Here is a 19,996-nt window from a genome sequence, read left to right as displayed (position 1 = left end):
AAAGTTTGATAATAAAAGCATTTAAATTTTAGACTATTTGGTTTATTGTATTTTCAGAAAATTTCTTTAATTAACTTCAATTTTCTAAAAAAAATTACTCCAAAAATGGTTTCTATTAAATCCCGGGTCGCGGTACCAAAAATGTAGCTGTATAAAAATTCAATAATCAGACTACCGGAATGTTAATTCATATAAGCACTCTATATCATAACGCTGAGGCAACTGTATTCAAAACGTACAATCTATTTTGTCCAACTATACTCGCTTTACATCAAGGCATAAACATTATATCGAAGCTTTACGGCATCTGTTTCGTAGCATTATCGCGGCGAAAAGCATCGTTTACTTACAGGCAAATCTAGCTTGATCTTTTTAGCAGGTATTTGTCTGAGTTGATTTTCGGCTAAGATCGGTCACCAATACGTTTTTGAAACATAAAAATATTAAGCATAAAAAGAGCGCAATCGATTCAGTATATTAGTAGGCTCAGCGAAAATAATGTTAAACGAACTTTTTCGGAGCTTTCTACGTATATTAGAAGAGAATTTGTGTGCATTTAAATGGCACGGGCGTAACGTTTACGATGGTCAAACTCATTATTGCCGACAACAGACGGAATACCGGTAGAGTATTCTCCTAAAAGAAAGTGGTTGGGCGTTAAAGCGTTCAAATCGCACGGATCAGCGCTTACGGGTGTTAAAGGACGCGAATTGAGAGCATTCTCCACGAGACAAAAGGTAGTATGCAGTACCTCATCCGTGAGGCGACGCGTGCCAAGAATAGTATACAACACGCGCTTGAAACTGCGTACCAACCTCTCCCAGATACCACCTTGATGTGGTGCGCTGGGTGGATTGAATCTCCATTTTATACCTTTGTGAGCGAGCTCAGCTGCAATGTTGACAACGTTCCACTTTTCAATACTTTCTCGGAGTTCTTTCTCCGCTCCAATAAAGTTAGTGCCATTGTCCGACCAAATCATGGCAGGTGTACCCCTACGTGACACAAACCGCTCAACTCCCATAACACAAGAACTGGTGTCCATGGATGTAACTATCTCGACATGGACAGCGCGAGTAGTGAGACAGGTGAAGAGGAAGCCCCACCTTTTCTCAGTAGTACGGCGGACAGTAACATAGAATGGCCCAAAGTAGTCAACGCCAGTGTTCGTGAAGGGAGGAGACTGGTAAGCAAGTCTCTCCTTAGGTAAGTCAGACATGATTGGTTGCATAGTTACAGCTTGGAGTTCTCGGTATCTCAGGCAGTGTGCTTTGATGGAACGCAAGGATGATCTTAGTTTCAGTACTGTATATTGTTCCTGCACAATTGATCTTAGGTATTCAACGCCTTGATGATAAAGCTTTACGTGCGTGTGTTCAAGAAACAGTTTTACAAACGGGTGACGTGCATCTAAAATGATTGGATACTTCACGTTAAACCCAACTTCAATTAACCGCTTGATGCGACCCGAGTAACGGATTAGCCCATTTGGACTAATAAACGGTGAATGTGGAGCAATTCGGCTACTCCGTTAAACGAATTTATTGTCAAGAGGATCTTTTCTTTCGGCTTCAAAAGACTCTCCTTGCACCAAGTACTGTAGATGACGCTCGGCTTCGTCAAGCTCAGTAGGGTCGGTAATGCTACCATCGGGGTTACGGTAGCCGGCATGTTTCGGCAAAAGCCGGAGAACGTATGCGGCAATGCGCAAGTACTTTTGATAAGAACTAAACTTATCAAATGGGAATAACGACGGAACGGGGGTTATCTGTTTTTTAACAGATGTAGCGAGAGAAACAGTGTCTTCTATGATGACTGCTTGGTTGACGCCAAGTTTGATGTTATTAATGACGTCTTTGTTCGGCACGAAAGGGAACCTTGAGTTAGTTAAGAAATGTGGACCATTGACCCAACTGCTTAGTTGCAAAACATCAGCGGACATTCCACGCGTGCCAGCGTCAGCTGGATTATCCCTAGTTGCGACGTGGTTCCATTGGTCAACGCTGGTATACTCCAAAATTTCACAAACGCGGTTTGCAACAAAGGTTGGTTGCTTTTCATTAGAGTTTATCCACTGAAGAACGGTCGTGCTGTCAGTCGACATGAATACTTGGTTGACAGTTACAGTAAGTGCCTGAATAATTTCGTTCTTCAGCCGAGCGGCAAGTAGAGCTGCTTGCAATTCCAGTTTGGGGACAGTCATTACCTTCATTGGCGCCACGCGCGCTTTCCCCCAAAACAAACGCAAGCTCTGTTTTTATCTTGCCCGTAGGAGTTGTTACTCGGGCTCGAAGAAATGCAACGGCACTAAAAATATCCTGAGAACTGTCACCGAACATATGCAACTCTATATTATCAAAGGGTCCGCTAAAGTAACTTCGAGGAATTTTGATGTTTTCAAGCTTTGGTAAGTCCGCACTCCAAACCAAAAATCTTTGAACGATATCCTGTGGGAGCTCGTCATCCCATTGTTGTCCTGTGACACGCCAGATTTCTTTTAAGAGCAGTCGCGCACCGACGGTAAACGGTGCGACAAGACCAATGGGGTCAAAGACTTTCGAGACAAGACTTAGGACCAAGCGTTGCGTGAGGGACTTGGTGATAGCGCAGCTTGTACCCCGACTCACAACTAAAGTGTCATTAGTGTGATCCCACTTTAACCCTAGCGCATGCGATGAATCCTCCTGACATGAAACCATAACCTTGGGCTCAGTAGTTTGAGGGGAACCATCAATTCGGTCAGCCAGATTTGGTACATTGCTTACGAACTTTGTAAGCTTGAACCCATCGAGATGGAGAAGGTGTACCAATTCCTTCGATCTATTGATGGCTTTCTCGGGAGACTCCACTGAGTCAAGGTAATCGTCCATGTAGAAGTTTTCAAGGACGGCTTTTGCAGCTCCGGGGTAAAACTTGTCATTGTCTCTCGCAGTGCCTTGTAATGCATAGTTGGCGCATGTGGGCGAGTCTTTAGCCCCGAATATGTGGCGCGTATATTGATACACTACAACGTTAGTTGTGGGGTCCTCCCGCCGCAGAAAGCGAAGTGATGGTTGATCTGATGGTAATACGCCAACCTGTAGAAACATTCCCTCGATGTCGGCAGAGACGGCATATGGATGCTGTCGGAAGCAAAGAAGTACGTAAATAAGGTTTTGGAGCAGATCAGGGCCAGTGAGCAGAGATTTATTCAGTGAGGCGCCATGAAATTTTGCTGCTCCATTGAGCACCCTACGCACCTTACCCGGTTTGTTCGGGTTTAAAACCGGATGGTGGTGTAGGTACCACTCTTTATCGGACCGGCTCTCAACCTTGTGAGCGTCCGGAACCTCAATTACATACCCCTTATTTAGGTCTTCTTTGATGGTACTAGTATACTTCTCTCTGAGGTCTTCATCCTTGGTCAAACGTTTTTCGAGCGATTTCAGTTGCACAAGGGAGGAGAAGTAATTATTTGGGAGCTGGATGTTGTCTGCTGCCCACAGCATTCCGACATCGTATCTTAGGCCATTGTGTATGGTGGTACTCTCAAGGATCTCGTGAGCCCTTGCGTCTGCTGCAGATCTGGAGTCGACCTGCTTGTTTGCCCCGAAAGATTCAATGTCGTACCATGACTTTACTTGACTTGCTAACTCATTGTCATGTTCGATATTCACTTTAAAACACGTTGAGGTTAAACAAGAACTTGATGGTAACGGACCGCTTAAGACCCAACCTATGGGTAAGCGTACGGCAACGGGTGAACGCTTCTCATCGGCAGAGAAGTATTCTAACGGGCGGATGGCGTGATAGACATCTTGTCCGAGTATCATCTCAATGTCTTTATAGGAATATGTCACGGGATCAAGAACTGCTAAGTGTGGGTAAGTCTCCTGCAGGGCCTGTACATTAATTATATCAGAGCCGACGTTCAGACTCTCTTTAACGAAAGGGTTGACGGTGAATGGTTCGAAATGTTGATGTTCTCTTGGTTTCACAGTAACTTCAACAACCCTAGTATCAACTACTTCTTCGGTATTAATACCCTTGACAGTTAGCTTTAGTGCTTTACCGTGCAAACCGAGTCTATCTGCGAGACTACCGGCCACCCAAGAGTTACTGCAGGCGGTATCACACAATACTAAAGCTTTGGTATCTAAACCGGACGAATTGACCAACTGCAATTCCGTTACCTGAAGGAGCCCCTTAACATCAGTAACAGATGACATTGTTGTGGTCTTATTAGACGGTTGTTGAGTATTAGTTGCTTTACTTTGACCTATGTTGACAGAAGACTGGATGGTATTGGGATTTGTTGACTGTTTTGTTGGGAAAACCCTATCTGCTCCATGCAATAGTGTGTTATGCGAACTATTGCAACCCTCTGTTCGGCACTTTCTTGGTTGAGGGCACTGGCGGAACGTGTGTTTGTCCCTTAAGCACGAAAAGCAAAGTTTGTTATCTGCAACCAACTTAGCTCTCTGGGTTGGAGTCTTTTCCTTGAAAACTCGACACTCCCATAGCCGGTGGTTACCTTTGCAAACAATGCACCGAGAGTAAGTGTTTGTAGAAGAAGATGGCATTTGCTGCTTTGTTTCCCTTTGTTGTGAAATTGATGCAAACACTTTTGAGGCTGTTTTGGTCTTGGTTACTGAAGTGATGTTCTCTTCAGGTTTGGCCTTGGTTGCGCTTTGTTTCATAAGATCATGGGCCTCAGACTTTCCTTTAAGCCAATCGTTAAAATCAAGGAGGGTAGGCTTGACCCAGTGCTTCTTAACCGTAAAGAGTGACCATGACCCTTTCATGTTTGGTGGTAACTTCTGTACCGCTTGGTTAAGTAGGGAAGCGCTCTTCAAGTCAGCATCATATGATAACGATTTGAAAACCCCAACGAGACTGGATATTGCAGCAGAATAGTTTATAATGTTATCACTATTGTGCATTTTAAGAGGTGGAAAACTGCTTAGTTTATCCAAGTGTGCACTTACGACTGCCTGTGGCTGGCCAAATTTACGTTCCAAAGTCCTTAGTGCATCCTTGTACATTAAACCACAGTAAGCAAACTCGGCGATTGCAATCTTTGCTTTACCAGTGACGAGTGTCTTAAGGTATGTCAATTTAACGTCATCAGTGAGCGTTTGCGAGTCAATCGCGCTTTTGAATTGACCATACCACTCGTGCCATTGTAATGGATCGCCATTATACTGAGCAAGTTTCCATTCTGGCAAGGGGTCATTTTTCTTGCTGTTTATTGCGTCAGCCAACATCCTAATCAATGGCGCATTGTCCGGTATCCGAGGGGCAGGTGCAGACACCTGCGGACCACTCCAACTCAACGGTGTGGGCCCAACATAAGGGTATGCTGGCTGAAAAACAGGAGTGGCTAGACCAGGTACAACATTACTAGTAGTCGCGATTGGGTTTTCCTGCTGTGCACCTGATGGTGGTTGCATATCAATCAAAAGGGGTGAATTCGAATATACTCGTTGTGGAGTATTAGTGCTTGAGGGTGCGATATGGTTGTGTATATTTGGAGGCAGACTATTCACGGTGGTTGTGTCTTGGTTGACTATTGACGGTCTGTGCTGTGGAAACCGCCAATGACTCATATTTGGCACAAGGTTTTGGCCAAGAGGAATAGTGGGCATATTTGGGACAGGCGGAACAACAGAAAGTACAACTTTGTGTACTCGGTTATTATTATTTTGAAAAGTTCCGTTGACGAGAGGCTGATTACTCAAAGGGGCGTGTGGGATGGGAGCATTGATGTTAGGTGCGAAGACTGGGTTCAGAATGGGAAGGTCGTTAGGATGAGCGGGTTCGGAGTTGTGCTGTTGAGTGTTTGAACTTGGTGGTGCGCTTGGGTGCTTGGGTGCGCCTGGTACGGAAAAGGAGGAAGAGTGGCGTTTGGTGCTCGGGGGACAAAATTAATTTGTTGTCGGGAGAATATACGCGGGGCCGAATCCTTCTTAGGAAGACTTGATGTTTCAGGTCCCCTTGAGAATTGAAGTTGTGCGTTGGGAATTAACTTGGAGGCATTATTTTGATTTACTTGCGGTGCGAACGGCTGTGGTGGAATGGGCTGTTGAATGGGTGGTGAAGAAGCCCCTGGGGCGTGTACAGAAGGCGGGTGACTATACGCGGTTACTTGGTTGGTTATGCTTGGAAGCGCCATGCCTTGTTGGCCCGTTTGATCCATTTGCGCCCTTAGGTGCGCCTGGTACAACGCCTGTGTGTTAGCAGCAGCCAAAAAAATTTCAGGTGGACTATAATAGGGGTCGAGTTGCTGCAAGGTCTCATTGCTTAATATGTAATTGCCTCGACAATTTTTTGGAATAGAATGCCTTGAAACTTCAGTGTTCTGATCTTCTACTGTTTTGCCGTTGTTGTGGCTAGGACATTCTTGAGGGTCAATCATAACATCTGGTTCACTAGTTCTCTCATTGTTAAAACTTAAAGCAAGTGAGGTGTTGATCCAATCCTGGACAACCTTTTCACTTCTCATTGAGCTTCTAGCACTTGCAGTTGTTTCAGATTGGCTACCTTTAGAAACGGCGTCCAGCAATTCAAATTCTTGCAGAGTTGCCTCTGCCAACCGTTTCCTGTTGTTTTCCTCCAGTTCATCTAATTCCATTTGCTTTTTCTGTTTAGCAAGACGAATGGCTGCCTCATTCTGTTTTTCAATATCTTCGCGCTTCATTTTAGCAATTACGTAGTCATGTTTACGCTGACTAGATGTTTTTGACGAGGTCAAAATTGAGGGAAGTCTAGAAAGAATGGGAGCCCTTGGTTCCTGGAGCTCACTCACTTTATCATCAGCAGAGTTGATGTAGTTTCGCGCTGAAGTGAGTATCTTGTCATTCTTAGTTGTCATTGCCTCCAAGTAAGACTCTAATGAAGGAACAAGTGCACTTGGATCCTCCGTTTTTCCAGCAAATGCAATCAGGTCCTCATTTTTGTCTACAACAGTCATAAATGCTTCGTTGCACTTTGTTACTAGGCGTTCAACTTTCACTCGCCTACTTTGACTATTTATACAATGAAGAATATCTTCATGTATAGCATGCAATTCAGCTTCACGCTTTGACCTGGCAGCGTACAACTTTTTGACTTTTTGATCAAGACTGTTAGACATCACGATGTTATTATTTCCAAATACCAGCAAAACTACCACTGCAAACGGTTATCTTTTATAAGCACACTCCAAACAAATCAAACCCACAAAAAACAATCCCAACGCAAAAAGGCACCAAACACAGCACACTGTAGACAGTCTGTAAAACAAACCGCCCAAAGAGCAAAAAAGGTCGTCGAGCACACAGTGCCCGACAAAAACAGAATTGGGGCGCTGAACGCTAGGCGCTCAACGCGGAGGGAGACTAAAGACACACGGGAAGTCGAGCGAGCAACGCGCGACGAAACAGAGACGTTAAGGACGGGAAGTCGAGCGAGGAACGCGCGACGCAACGGCAACGGAACAGAAGAGAAGTCGAGCGAGCAGTGCGCGACGGAGCGGAAACGGGACGTGCGGGAAAGCAAGCAAAAACGCGCAACAACGAAACGGGACGGTGGGAAAGAACGGGCGGGAGAAACTATGTTAGCAGACGGCAGCAAAAACTCAACCAAACAACCTAGCCGTAACTCCAGAACAAACTTAAGTCACACCCTAGGAAGAAAGAGAGAAGCTACTGCAAGACAATCTAACATAGTTCATAATGGGTCTATAACGACAAATTTAACGACAAACTAATTTACGGCAATGCAGTAGTACACTAAAAGGATGTAAAGGTCAAGAAATTTACTAGCCGTAACTCCAGAATAAACTTAATTCACATCCTATCAAAGCCCAAACCAAAACAAACAATCAGCATACTAACGGTATTAAACAAACTACATCAAATTTGAATAAACAACAATAGTGTATTTGTAGACTGAGACAGTTGGAAAATTCAAGAAACAATCCAGCCGTAACTCGAGAATAAACTTAAGTCACACCCTAGAAGGCAACAAGACCAAACATACTAGCAATCATACATGTACACAAAACATAGAGCAGCAAAATCAATATACTACAACAGGAGGGCTAGTAAATTAGTAAAGTTGAAAAGTCAAAGCACAATCCAGCCGTAACTCGAGAATAAACTTAAGTCACACCCTAAAAAGCTGTAAGACCTAAACAACAAACCAGCATACTAGCTAGCATACTCAACATACTACAAGAAAAACAACAACATACTTCATCACATATGACATACTACATCGAAGGAAAAAATTAGGCGGAGAAAAACAACTCTGAATGAAAGAAAAAACGGAATGATTGGAAACGAAAACGAAAAACAAAATTTTGGGAGAGCGACGTTGATGAAAAATGAACGGAAATTGTGAATAGCGAAGTTAAGGAACGAAAAAGAAGCGGACGGTACGGTACGAAAACGAGATACGAAGATAATAAGAAGACAATTTTTTTTTTGAGCCGGAGGTTGTGAGTTTATATCTCACAAGACTATTTGGTTTATTGTATTTTCAGAAAATTTCTTTAATTAACTTCAATTTTCTAAAAAAAAATTACTCCAAAAATGGTTTCTATTAAATTTACATTTGTCACTGGAAAAGGAAAAATGAAAAATTTATGATTTCTGCGCAGTATTTTCAGGCTGAAAGTGTATTTAACTCTTTAACTTTTAATTTGTCGCCAATGTTATCTAATATTTCTCAGTGCCCGGTTCAATAGTGAACAATCAGATATTAATGCATTGATTTCTAAGGCAAAAATTTTTAATTTTCATGCCTGCAAAAACCTCTAGACTAAGTGAATTTAACATAAAGCCATTTTCTCCAGCAAAGTCATTTCTAACTTTCAGCCATTTCCAATGCCTTCTGGCTAAGTTTTATTCGAGATCTCTTTTCCATTTGGATTACTTGTCATATAAAAATAGAAATTAAATTGAAGTGATGATTTCAATGACTAACTACTATGAGTAGTATCGGGTTAATATTCATAGTTCTTTTAGTTGAGCAAAAAAATGAATTTTGTTCACATGTTTTTGTGTACTGGTTTCTGTTTTTAGTGTTCCTTTGAGATTCTGGACTGAATTTTTAACAGGTTCATTAATAGATCTCAAAATCTATTCTTATGAAAATCTAGGTCTAGTTTCTTGGTTTTCTCAATGAAGATTTTCGTAGTTCTAAGTAAGGACTTGTCTTTTCATGTTTAATAGTTTGGTCCGCCCTCCTTTTTGGAGTGCTTTCACGCTTTATGAGTGGTAAATTTGATCACGCAAAAACAAGGAGTGGAGAAAAAAAGGTTATCTTTGCGGCATGAAATTTTTTCGGCACTTTTTTTTCAAGTGTAGCGAGAAAATGGAGATAGGAACTAGATTGTTGTGCAAATTGGAGATTAAGTGTTCTGTTCACGTGCGGCAATTTGACCTCCATTTGTTTACTGTCGTTATTTTTAATACGCTCAAAATAACGATATCATTTCAAACCAGGTTTTGTTGAAGTCAAAGCAACATAATATTTTGGTCGTTTTCCAGTATTAAACTGTTTAAATAATTTAGATTGGTTTAATGAAAACATTGATGATTAGGTTACAATTTTGTGAAATGTTTTCGAAAATTGAAAAAGATATGAAAGTGACTAGGGCTGGGTTGCACATTCGAGCATGAATCGATAATGATTTCTGATTTGATGTATCCCAACTTTATACACAGTAAAGATTATTATTAATATTACATAGATTTTAAACCAAACTTTTATTTCAAAATGATCCTAAATAATTCTAAACCTGACTGACATGTTGAAAAAGCAGCTAAAATATTTGAATCTATTCTATATCCCCCCTCACCGCGTTTTTTATACCCCCCCCCCCCCCCTCCCCCTCACTTACAAGATATGTGTTTTTATATAGCACGTTACTATGTACAAAATTAGCACGTGTACCCGGGGGTGTAAAAATGAGAGGGGTAGAAGTAATTATACATCAATTCAATTTGATAGAGCCTTGAAGTTAAGTAGAATGGAAATTCGAGTTGCGAAATGGAATCTGTAATTCTAATTAACGTAACTAATATGGTGAATAATCATGAACTTTCATGTTAGTAAAAGGTTCGGCTAGTACTGTTAATGAAGTTATTATCTCCGACGAGTTACCAGATAAAAACTCACAAATTCATGAATCAAATTCCACTGTAGGTTATGTGACTCTAAAGAATTCACCAAAAAAATCTGGCATTGTTCCAGAAGTGCGCAGCGGGTCGATATGCAAGCCAGAACATTTCAGGTGTCTTTAGCAGGATATAGATTACCCACATTGATGAAAATGTGAAACCTTACCAAGACTCATACGTCGCCATAGAAAACTTACAAAACTTAGTACGACGTCGTATAAGGTAGTATCAATTTTGTAAGATTTATAAGCTTTATTGGATTTTTTTTCGAGTTACCTAACCATGTTTAAATCACGAACCTGGCCGTTTGAATTCATAAAAGAATTGCATAAATCTGGCATTTTAGAAATGACACTTGCGTGTTTCATTTTTTTTTCAAAAGGACTAACCTTTGGCGACGCGTGGAGAATAATGTGTTTGGTGTACTCTTTGACTGAAAACTTTATAGACACGTTACCAAAGAACTTCTTCCTGCGACCATCGTCTATATTGAGCAACAAGTTATAATGTATCGGAATCACATCCGCCGGTAATTTGTAATCATTCCACTTATCCTGCGTATTGTTCGGCAGAAGCCGGTCTTTAGCCGATTTTTCAGAAAATTCATTTTCGGATGTTCCGCTTTCGGACAAACACAGAAAGCGAGTATTGCACGTGAATATATTTGTAAAGCTAATTAGGATAATGCTAACACATATTGTAAGCACAGATAGTAAACACAGAATTAGCAAACTGAAAACACGGCATCTATTTGGAGGGTTATTTGAGTTATAACTGGACATAGTTTGGATTCGGTTTTGATCCAATGTCATGAAATACTCGTCGGCTGATGATAAAGTCACGTGATCGAAACTTCTGGTTTTTTCAGCCGCCAAATATTTAGAGTTTCGGTCCGTTCCAGGGGCGCCGTTGACTGTGTTATAACTACCGTTAACCCCGCCGTTTAGCAACTTCTTGGAACTGTAGTAACCGGAATGCTCGCTGCTGCTTTCGATAAAATTTTGCTGCTCTTCAAGAGAAATTTTGCTTTTGGTGTTGTGATTATGATAATAGTTGATGCTGTTGGAATTGCTAGAGTTGTTGTTATTGTTGTTGTTGTTGTTTACAGATATCGGGACGGATTTTAGCTCGATCGATCCGCCTTTCTGGTGAATAAACCCGACATAGTTACCCGAACAGTTCTCGTAACCCGGGGTGCTTACACGTTCGTCGGAAGTCGACGATTCCCGACCCAGAGAAGTCGTTCGGAAATGAAGAATTGCAGCTGCGTTTGTAGGGGGGTAGTTAACGGGGGCAATTTCATCTTCGGGGCTGCTGCAGGGTCGTGTAGGGGTGTAGGCCGATGCCGGGTTTAGGTGAGGGGCGGGAGCAACGGGTCTTAAGGGGAACCGGTCATAATGCGAAGACGAAGAGGAGTTATAACCAAAGTTAAGCGTGTTCATTACAAATTATAACCAAGAATAACCGTCATGTTACACAAAACATTTTCTGGATAGTTTAAATTAGTAATGTTTTTTTATCAAATCAAATTTTCTTTTTAAAAACAAACCATTACTGTGGTTCTGATTTATTGTAATTTATCAGTGCAAAAAAGGGATTTAAAGTTCACTTTGAATGCAGTAAAAATTCAAATGTCAATGGAATATTTTGTTCACAGTTGATACGATGTTTGTTCATAATTTGTTTACACAAAGAAGACAGTAATGAATAAATAAAAAATGTAGCTTTAAAATTTGATGAGGTCATAATAGACTATCAAATTGTGTTGGTAAAAGGAGTAAGAGAGAGATCCAAATAACAATAAGACTTGTTTATTTATTGCTGCATCCCTCCCTCTCTTCTGTTTGCTATCTAAACAAAAACAACAAAGACACATGCTCAACATGCTTATATAGTGGGACTGTTGTGGAATTCGGAAACAACGCGACTCAGACGTATCATTTGACCGAATGATTTTTATGGATCTTATCAGCAATCACCCCCCCCCCCCCCCCCTCCCCTTTAGAACCTATCAGAGAATTGCCTCCCCTTCTAAGCAATACTCAATGTTATATTACATAATACCCGAGACACCATATAAGCCTACTGTTCTGATAAGTTCTGATTGGTCAATAAATTGCTCGTTCAAACTCTATTCAAAAACTGCCCCCCCCCCTGCAAAAGGGTATACGATTGTTGAAAAGAGCAGTTTGTTCCTGGTTTTATGATGTTAGGTATACGTTTAAACTTTATTAACCTGAACTTAACGCACCGCATGCTCTTGTAAGTTAATTATTAATTATTAATGCGGATCAATTGGAAGTAACTGCACAATAATAAAACAGAAAAAAAGCTCCAGTTTTTGTAGAGTTGTATATTTTTCCCTCGTTTTTGAGACTAATTTTCCGAAATTTGAGATTTCTGATTTGAAAACGCTCTCATAACTAATCGATTATTCATACCGATCAATTAACTGCAAAAAAACTTCTAGATTAGATTGATAGTGATTTGGTATCAATAATTAGGATTCAGGATTACTCATCATGCATAACCAACCCATCGATGATCGGAGACTAACCAAATGTAATAAAAGAAGACCCCCTATAAAAAACAAAAAAAATTTCAGGAGAATTGTTTAATTTTCAATTCGCTTGCTCAAATCAGCTGACTGGAGATAGTTTTTTAATTAGTATTGCAGCTATCCATTATTGCCTTGAAACAGACCATTAAAACAGAATGCTTAAAAAAGGGATAATTCACCAAAAATGACGTAATGAAAAAAGTTGTAAAAAAGTTGAGTCAATTTTTGCAAACGGCTAGTCGTCGGTCTAAAATTTTGTCGGCTACTTGATGCGTCTCTGTATTTCTATAATTGCGATCCAAGACTGATTTTGGTTTTGGGCTGAGAAAATTTGGATAAAAAGGATGACGGAGGTAGAAGAATAAAGAGGGAATAGAAAGAGCGGAGGGAAAAAAGGAAAGAAGGAATGGAAATTTGTCTGATTTGATCTGTTTATTCTGTTTTTTCTTCCCCTTTCAATTCAAGTGGTCAATAGGAGAGAGAGCAGGTGGGTTGCATTAATGAATAACTGACAAATAATATTCGTATTAATCAACACAGCCGATACACTTCTTGACTAATGCTACAATAAAAATCTCAACAAACTCAACCAACCCCCCCCCCCCACATTCCCCTTCACCCCTTAACCTCCCCTCGCGTCATACGCGCCTAATACAACACGAATATTACTTCTTGTCCTATGTTGGCGTACCTTTTTGTATATCTCTCGCTTTCGTTTTAGATCACCCATCGCGAAATGTCAACAAAATGACCCCTCGAAACTGAAATTTATGCTTCTCTGCTGACAAATTTTTAATATGAAAATGTCATTTTTTTTATTTATCGCATAGCCATTAGCTATTGTTAATAAATATTGATTAAAAGGGAACAGCCAAGCTAGCACATGTAACAGGCGGAACATGAAAGCATTACGTCATTCAGGGCTGTAAAATTTTCCAAGAAATCGAAAAACATAGTTCGTTTCAATTCGTTTTCTTAGATCAATATAATCGATAGAGAAAAGTTTAATTTTTAAATCTCAAAACAATCAGAGTTATAACAGCTGATATATCTGAGGGCTCTTAAATCGTCAACCTTCATTAAACTCTAATAAAATAGAGTGCTCTAAATTGATGGCAGTTTATCAGACCAGAAATGTAATTTCGACTGTCATTAAGTCGCCGTTTTCAATAAAAAGAAATCATTCAATGGCTGTTTTTTAAGTCTGTGCAACTTGCATAGTTAATTTATTTAACTAGTTAGTTTTTTTCTGAACATTAAATAAACATGGTATAAAGTCTATAAAACAAAAAATAAAGATAAAGAAGATAACTTAAAATTCAATGAAAAATACCCCGCTCGCAATAAAATTTTTCAAGATTAGTTAACATGCATTTTTACTCGGAAACAGATAAAATTGTTTCCCGGGATTTTTGGTGAAAAAAAGCAAAACTTTGTTTACTGGTATTGAATTATCTCTGAATGAGATGTGCTTATCAAAACAAAAACAACTCTTCTTCGATTCCTGATTCATTAAAAATTGAAAATGCTATTGAAATGAAAACAAAAGAACTGAGTGATACACAAATTTTGGAAAACTTCATTAAATAAAATTATTTAACAGGAGTCAAAGTTTGGACTAAATAAGTGAGCAAAATTGGTTGCACATAATATTGAAACAGTACCTATATCAATTGTAAAAGAGGGGAAAACATATATTAAAAAAGTTCAATCAGCAAAAGTAAAGTACTATCGGGTTATGAATCAAGAAATCCTTTCTCATAGTTCACCAATTTTTGCTTCACTGAAAAAAAAACAGTCAGAAAACTATTGAACAAATATTACAGAATCTATATCAATTGATTTGAAAAATGTTGTTTACAACCTAAATAAATTATTGCTCGTCAATTCACTTGACATTCAGATACGAAAAATCAACAGTCCACCAATGTCTAATCAAAACCTACATTTATATTTACGTTAAATTTTAAATTGTTTCAATCCCTACCTATTTTAAAAGAAAATTGACTTGCTGTATTACCGTTTGGCTTTTTAATTAGTAAATATTTTTTTTTATTTTAAAAGAAAAATAGTTGCTATGATTTTCATTCTTTTAAGCATTTGTAATATTTTTAATGAGAAATATAAATTTTGAAAAAAGAAGCCATTTTTGGTCCCCTTTTTGTAAAACAAATACTTCAGAATTACTATAAAGCTTTTAATAAAATCAAGTTTGTTTGTTTGGTTGGTGCACTGTGAAACTCTCAAACAAAAAACATTGGATTCTAATGAAAAACAACCGTCAGTGAGCACCAAAACTCCTCAGACAAAACATGAGTCAATTAAACAAGGATTTTAAAAGTAAGACTTTTTTCTTTACTTTGAAATTAAGCTTTGACAAATTAAGCTTTGACGAAACAAATTTTTATTGTGGGGACAAAAAGTTGATAGCAGAACCAAGCCATTCTAAGTTTGCAGCCAGAACTTTTGCACGCACCAAAAACCGAAATTTTTAGAATTTGATGAGGCAGAGGGGAATTTGTTTGTTTAAGTTTCTAAGATTTCCACTAAAAGAAGGCTGCTGGTTAGGTGAGTTAACAAATTAAGGTCTTCGCAAAAATGTCTGTTTGTGACTTTTCTACAAATTCATGGAATCTAAAAAGAGAACTGTTTTCATTCAATTTTTTATCAAAATCTAAAATTTGGTAGACAGTGGTAGTGTATTGTAGTGTAACATTTTGCTCGAATTCAAATTTTATTCCTGAGTTCAGTCTGTCGCCTTCATTAGTGTTTTAGTTGGCATAAATCGAGCTTTTAATACCTTTTCGTTTGCACTTTTTTAAAGCCCTCCGATGTTTATTGAAATACAGGTTGTGACCAGTAGATTATGAGCCTTTATTACTAAATTCAGTTCGTTTTTGGTTTTTCAATATATATAGCTCCTTACAAATGCGGCATTTCATTTATATTACCATCAATAAATCTCCAATCAACGTATCCGGTAAATTCTACAGCGAATTAATTCTGATAGCAATAGTTGTATAGCAGAAAAAAATGTATGTAAAAGAACTTCGCACGCATATTTTACATCTTCATAAAATTAAAAAAAATATAAAACTTGTGTATTGAATCTTATGATTTTGAGATCTCAAATTTTGCACTTCAAAAAATCGTGTGCAATTTTTTAAGACTTGGGTTTGCCTGTATAAATGCGATTTTGCTATTATATATAGAACGTGGTAACGACAAAATATGTTGCGTTAAATAATTTGTGTTCAATTGCAATTTCTATGTCGCATTGTCTCAATTATCTAAAAAATAATCAAACAGCTGAAATTAATCGAAACAAGCGTTGGCGCCATGCAAAATGTTAGACTGCAAATTTTGTCGCAAATTGGTGCTTGATTTCAATTCTTTTTCTCTTGTTTTTTATTTACGTAAACAGAATATGAAGTAATTAAAACAAAAAAAAAACGAAACACATGTTGCAAGTGAAATTATGTGAAAATATAACTTTTTTCGTTTAAAATTACTTATTTAGCTTTGCTCAAGTAGTACCGACTGACCTGTTTTGAGATGAGAAGATTTATATTTTGGGGAGCTGTAATCGACGAAATAGTTCTTCTAAAATACTTTTATCAATTAAGTACAACACATAAGATGTAAACAATAAACGCAAGAACACCGTTAACAATCCTTACTGCTGCCTCGGCGCATCTCAAATCAAAGACGGTTTCGCACCTTTGATGTCGAAAAATACGCAGAAATAAATAGAAAAGAGTAAATTCTCGCGTAGATATGTAATCATATGCGTATAATCATCTGCATTCTACCTGTTCAAAGTGTAAAATGCAATATATGGATAGAAAAGACAAGGAAGGGCGATAATGGAGAGAAATGTTTTGTGTGTATATATTGTTCCAATCAAGGTTGTTCCATTTTTGCATCTTCAGTTCAGAAGCAGAAAACCGAAACGATCGAATTTGCAAACACACCAAAGGTCTAAGTGGCAATAACATTTATATCACCAGACACCCGGCGTGTTTCGTGTTATTGTTAAGAGTGCGATTAAACAAAAAATAAAATTGAGATGAATGAAAGGAAAAATGATAAGAGCGTGAAATTATTCCGCGCTTTTAACAATTAAATCGAATCAAAGGTATGATCCAGTCACACAGACCCCTCTAATCCTTTGTGTGGTTGAAACTGGCGACTATTCGGCATAACCGCCCCCTAAACACCCCCTCCCCCCATCCACACTCATTTTCTTGCTTTATTCTAATTAAACCCCCCCCCCCCCCCCCCCTAAAACTCGACCCCGCGCAACCTACGTAAGAACCTCCCAGTTTTTCTAATTTTCCTAATTTTTATTCAATAATGCAATACACATTTTCTTTTTCTTTATTGTATATCACTTTATTACAATCTCTTCATTTTTCCCTCTTTCTTTTAATTTTTCCTCGCTTTTCTTGTTTCTTCTCAAACTGTACAAAGAAATGAGGCTTTACAACCACAGACATACATAAAATTAAAGTAACAATAGAACTATAATTAGCTACCTGTGCTTGCAAGACTGTTGCTGCGATACAAAACGATTAGATTAAATTCCAAATTTGGACTGAAGCTACCCATAGACAGAACCCCCCAAAAAAGTAAAACCCAGTGAAGCGGAGCCCAAATTTCAACCTATAAGCCAGTTGTAACTATAATGAACGCTACACTGGGTTACAAAATACTGGCTATGGTAGAAAATCCGGTTAAAGAATTAGGATTGCGCATGAATACGTACGTACCTTTACAAGTTAAAAACTCTTTTGTGTAGTTTTGCTCCGAAGAATAGCTGATAATAGTAACTGAATTCTATATTTCAGGTAACAGCAAAAAGAGCTCAGATAGTAAAAGTCCGGATAAATCAACGCTAAAATTTGGCAATAATCGAAAGATGTACTTACTAGTGATTGAACTAAATTGTACTTTTTATTTTACTTCAGCGCTTGTTTTTTTCCGGATTTTTTCTACTTTTTTAAAAAACGCGTTCTGATTTGACGAAAAATGAAGACGCAATTTTTTTCAGCCATATATTTGCTATACGCTGCCTTTATCGTTTACAAAAAGGGGGCAGAATTTGAATGAAGGGTAAATTTACGATGAAAGCTACACGCGGGTTTAGAAAAAAACCCTGCAGTAATTTCAATGGTTATTTCTCAATTTCATAAAATTGCTCAACAATCAAAAAGGAGGCGACCATCATTTTAGTTTTATTATCCGTATTACATTTTTCGGAGCTTAAAATGTTTTAAATGAAAAAAGGACGTTTCCTAAGCGAAAAACGTGAGGCTGAAAAAAAACATTTTTGTGAAGAAATTACTGAACAAAAGACATCAATTTATATCATATTAAACGCTGTTGATTCAGTTTATTTGAAACCTACTGAGCTTTTGTGTAGGCACGGCACATATACGTTGAGTGAAAGCTATTAAAGTGAGTGTGTGGTGTTGGTGGTGGTGGTGGTAGTGTGGGTGGGGGGGGGGGGGGTTAATAGGTTTCTTTTGCAACCTCTACAGGGAGGTTTGAATTAAACTTCAAGTGATTTGCAATTAAATTGAAGGATTTCACAGATTGATTGCTCTTCTCGCGGAAAAAAAACGTTAGATCTTGAAAAACCTTAAAAAGAGAAACTCAACAGTCTCTTTCTGTTAAAGGGATTTTTCCGAAGGATTTTTGATGTTGAAGTTTGAACAAATAGCAAATTCTCGAAGGTCATGTCATTTTTGCTCATTTTTTGAAGAGCTTGAAGCCATTGCTTCAATTAAATTTCAATTTCCCGATGTTTTCAATAATTCATGTTTTACAATTTTTGATTTTTGCATGCATCTCGACATCAGAGCAACTCTGATTTTAGTTTGAATAAAAAGTGTAAAATTAAGTTTCGAATTTCGTTTCATCAAGTTGAAGCATTGATAATATTGAAACAGGACTTTCAACCTAATAATTCTAAAAAGATATATAGTCAAAGACATTTTTTCAAAAAAGGCATCTTCTGGACAATAATTTCGAAAGATTTTGCAGATCAACAAAACAAACCGAGACAAATTTTGTTAAATAAATCGAATACTAGCTCAGCAATAAACGGAATTAACCTTCGAATATCAAATCTGATGCTGGTTTTGGTACCAGGACAAAACACTCAATGCCAATATAACTAATGTTACAAAATACCCAAAACATACCTAATATTTCATCTTGATGTTGAAACTACCAAAGCAATTATATAGCATTAAGTTTAGCTGATGCATTTGGCCATGGTGACTCCTCATCAATCCACGCGACTAACTATGAAATTATCGGAACCAGAACACGATTAAGTTATAGCAGCTTAATTATGAGAAAACTTTAACACTAAGAGCTAATTCGTAATTGGACTTTTGGAGAAAATTAGCAAAAGGAATAGATTGGGTTTGCCGTATTGGGTATTTGTGCATTTGGTATATTGTTGGCACGTACCCGTTAATTTTGACGTTAGAATTGTCTTATTGAAATTGTGTCGACTCTGGATAAACTGGATTATCCTAGTGCTTGAAATAAATATTTTCACTACAATGTTTCTTTTCAAAAAATCTATTTCAATTTCTTAAACGATGTTAATTAAGAAAATTAGACCAAAGTTTGAAAAAGTTGATCGTCAGGTTTGGTTTAGTTTTGATATTTGCAAAAGGCGGCTAAGAATTTCAACAACAACGCTTGTGAGTTCTGATCTTTGTTTTTTCAGTTTCATGAAGTTAGATTTCAACAGATAGAGAGTTAATCATGAAGAGTATATGTTATCAAGATTTCAAATACGAACAGTCAATTTCTGATTGTTTCTCACAAAATTATAAAATTTAATGAATTATCATTGAATATATCAACAGATTTAAAAACTCAATTAAATGTATGTCTTTCTCCGAAAAAAATGACAGCTAGAAATTATTGCACAAAATTTTACCTAAAAAAAGTTATAAAAAATAGTTTGAAATAATGAATACTTTAATGTAATAAAAATTTTATGTTTAACTTTAACATCTGAACTGTTTCTCATGAATTATCGTATAGGAATTTCAATCCGAGCATAAAAATTTTTGGGGAAATGAATGAAAATTTTTAAAGAGAAACCAAAATTACTGAAGTACTATACTCAGCATTGACAATTGTTCAACTTTTCAAAAAACTTAGAAAAGGGACTGTTTTTAAAAAAAATCACCCGACCATTAGTCATTTCTTTACAATTTATTTTGTTTTATCTGCAAAATAAAGGCTCTTGAACAAAAAA

The 19,996-nt window shown here is 37.8% G+C and overlaps 1 protein-coding gene across 4 annotated transcripts in view; it reads right to left on the bottom strand.

The window, feature by feature from the left end:
* The window catches only part of LOC142349016 (uncharacterized), a 107,157-nt gene extending 89,507 nt beyond the window's left edge, over positions 1-17,650 (bottom strand). Inside the window, exons 1-3 of one of the 4 annotated variants that reach the window (XM_075400418.1) lie at positions 17,481-17,650; positions 16,429-16,689; positions 10,538-11,999 (exon numbers count right to left, since the gene is read on the bottom strand). In XM_075400418.1, the coding sequence (XP_075256533.1) occupies positions 10,538-11,590 (1,053 nt within the window). In that variant the 5' untranslated portion in view covers positions 11,591-11,999; positions 16,429-16,689; positions 17,481-17,650. Of the gene's footprint in view, positions 1-10,537; positions 12,000-13,013; positions 13,184-16,253; positions 16,406-16,428; positions 16,690-17,480 lie in introns of those variants that run through there. The other 3 variants (XM_075400414.1, XM_075400415.1, XM_075400416.1) reach the window with 3 other exon arrangements.
* Positions 17,651-19,996: the final 2,346 nt, after the last annotated feature.

Source organism: Convolutriloba macropyga, chromosome 11, assembly GCF_964194025.1.
Source record: "Convolutriloba macropyga chromosome 11, txConMacr16.3, whole genome shotgun sequence".
In the NCBI taxonomy this organism is placed as follows: domain Eukaryota; kingdom Metazoa; phylum Xenacoelomorpha; order Acoela; family Convolutidae; genus Convolutriloba; species Convolutriloba macropyga.
This window is presented reverse-complemented; position numbering and strand designations above follow the sequence as displayed.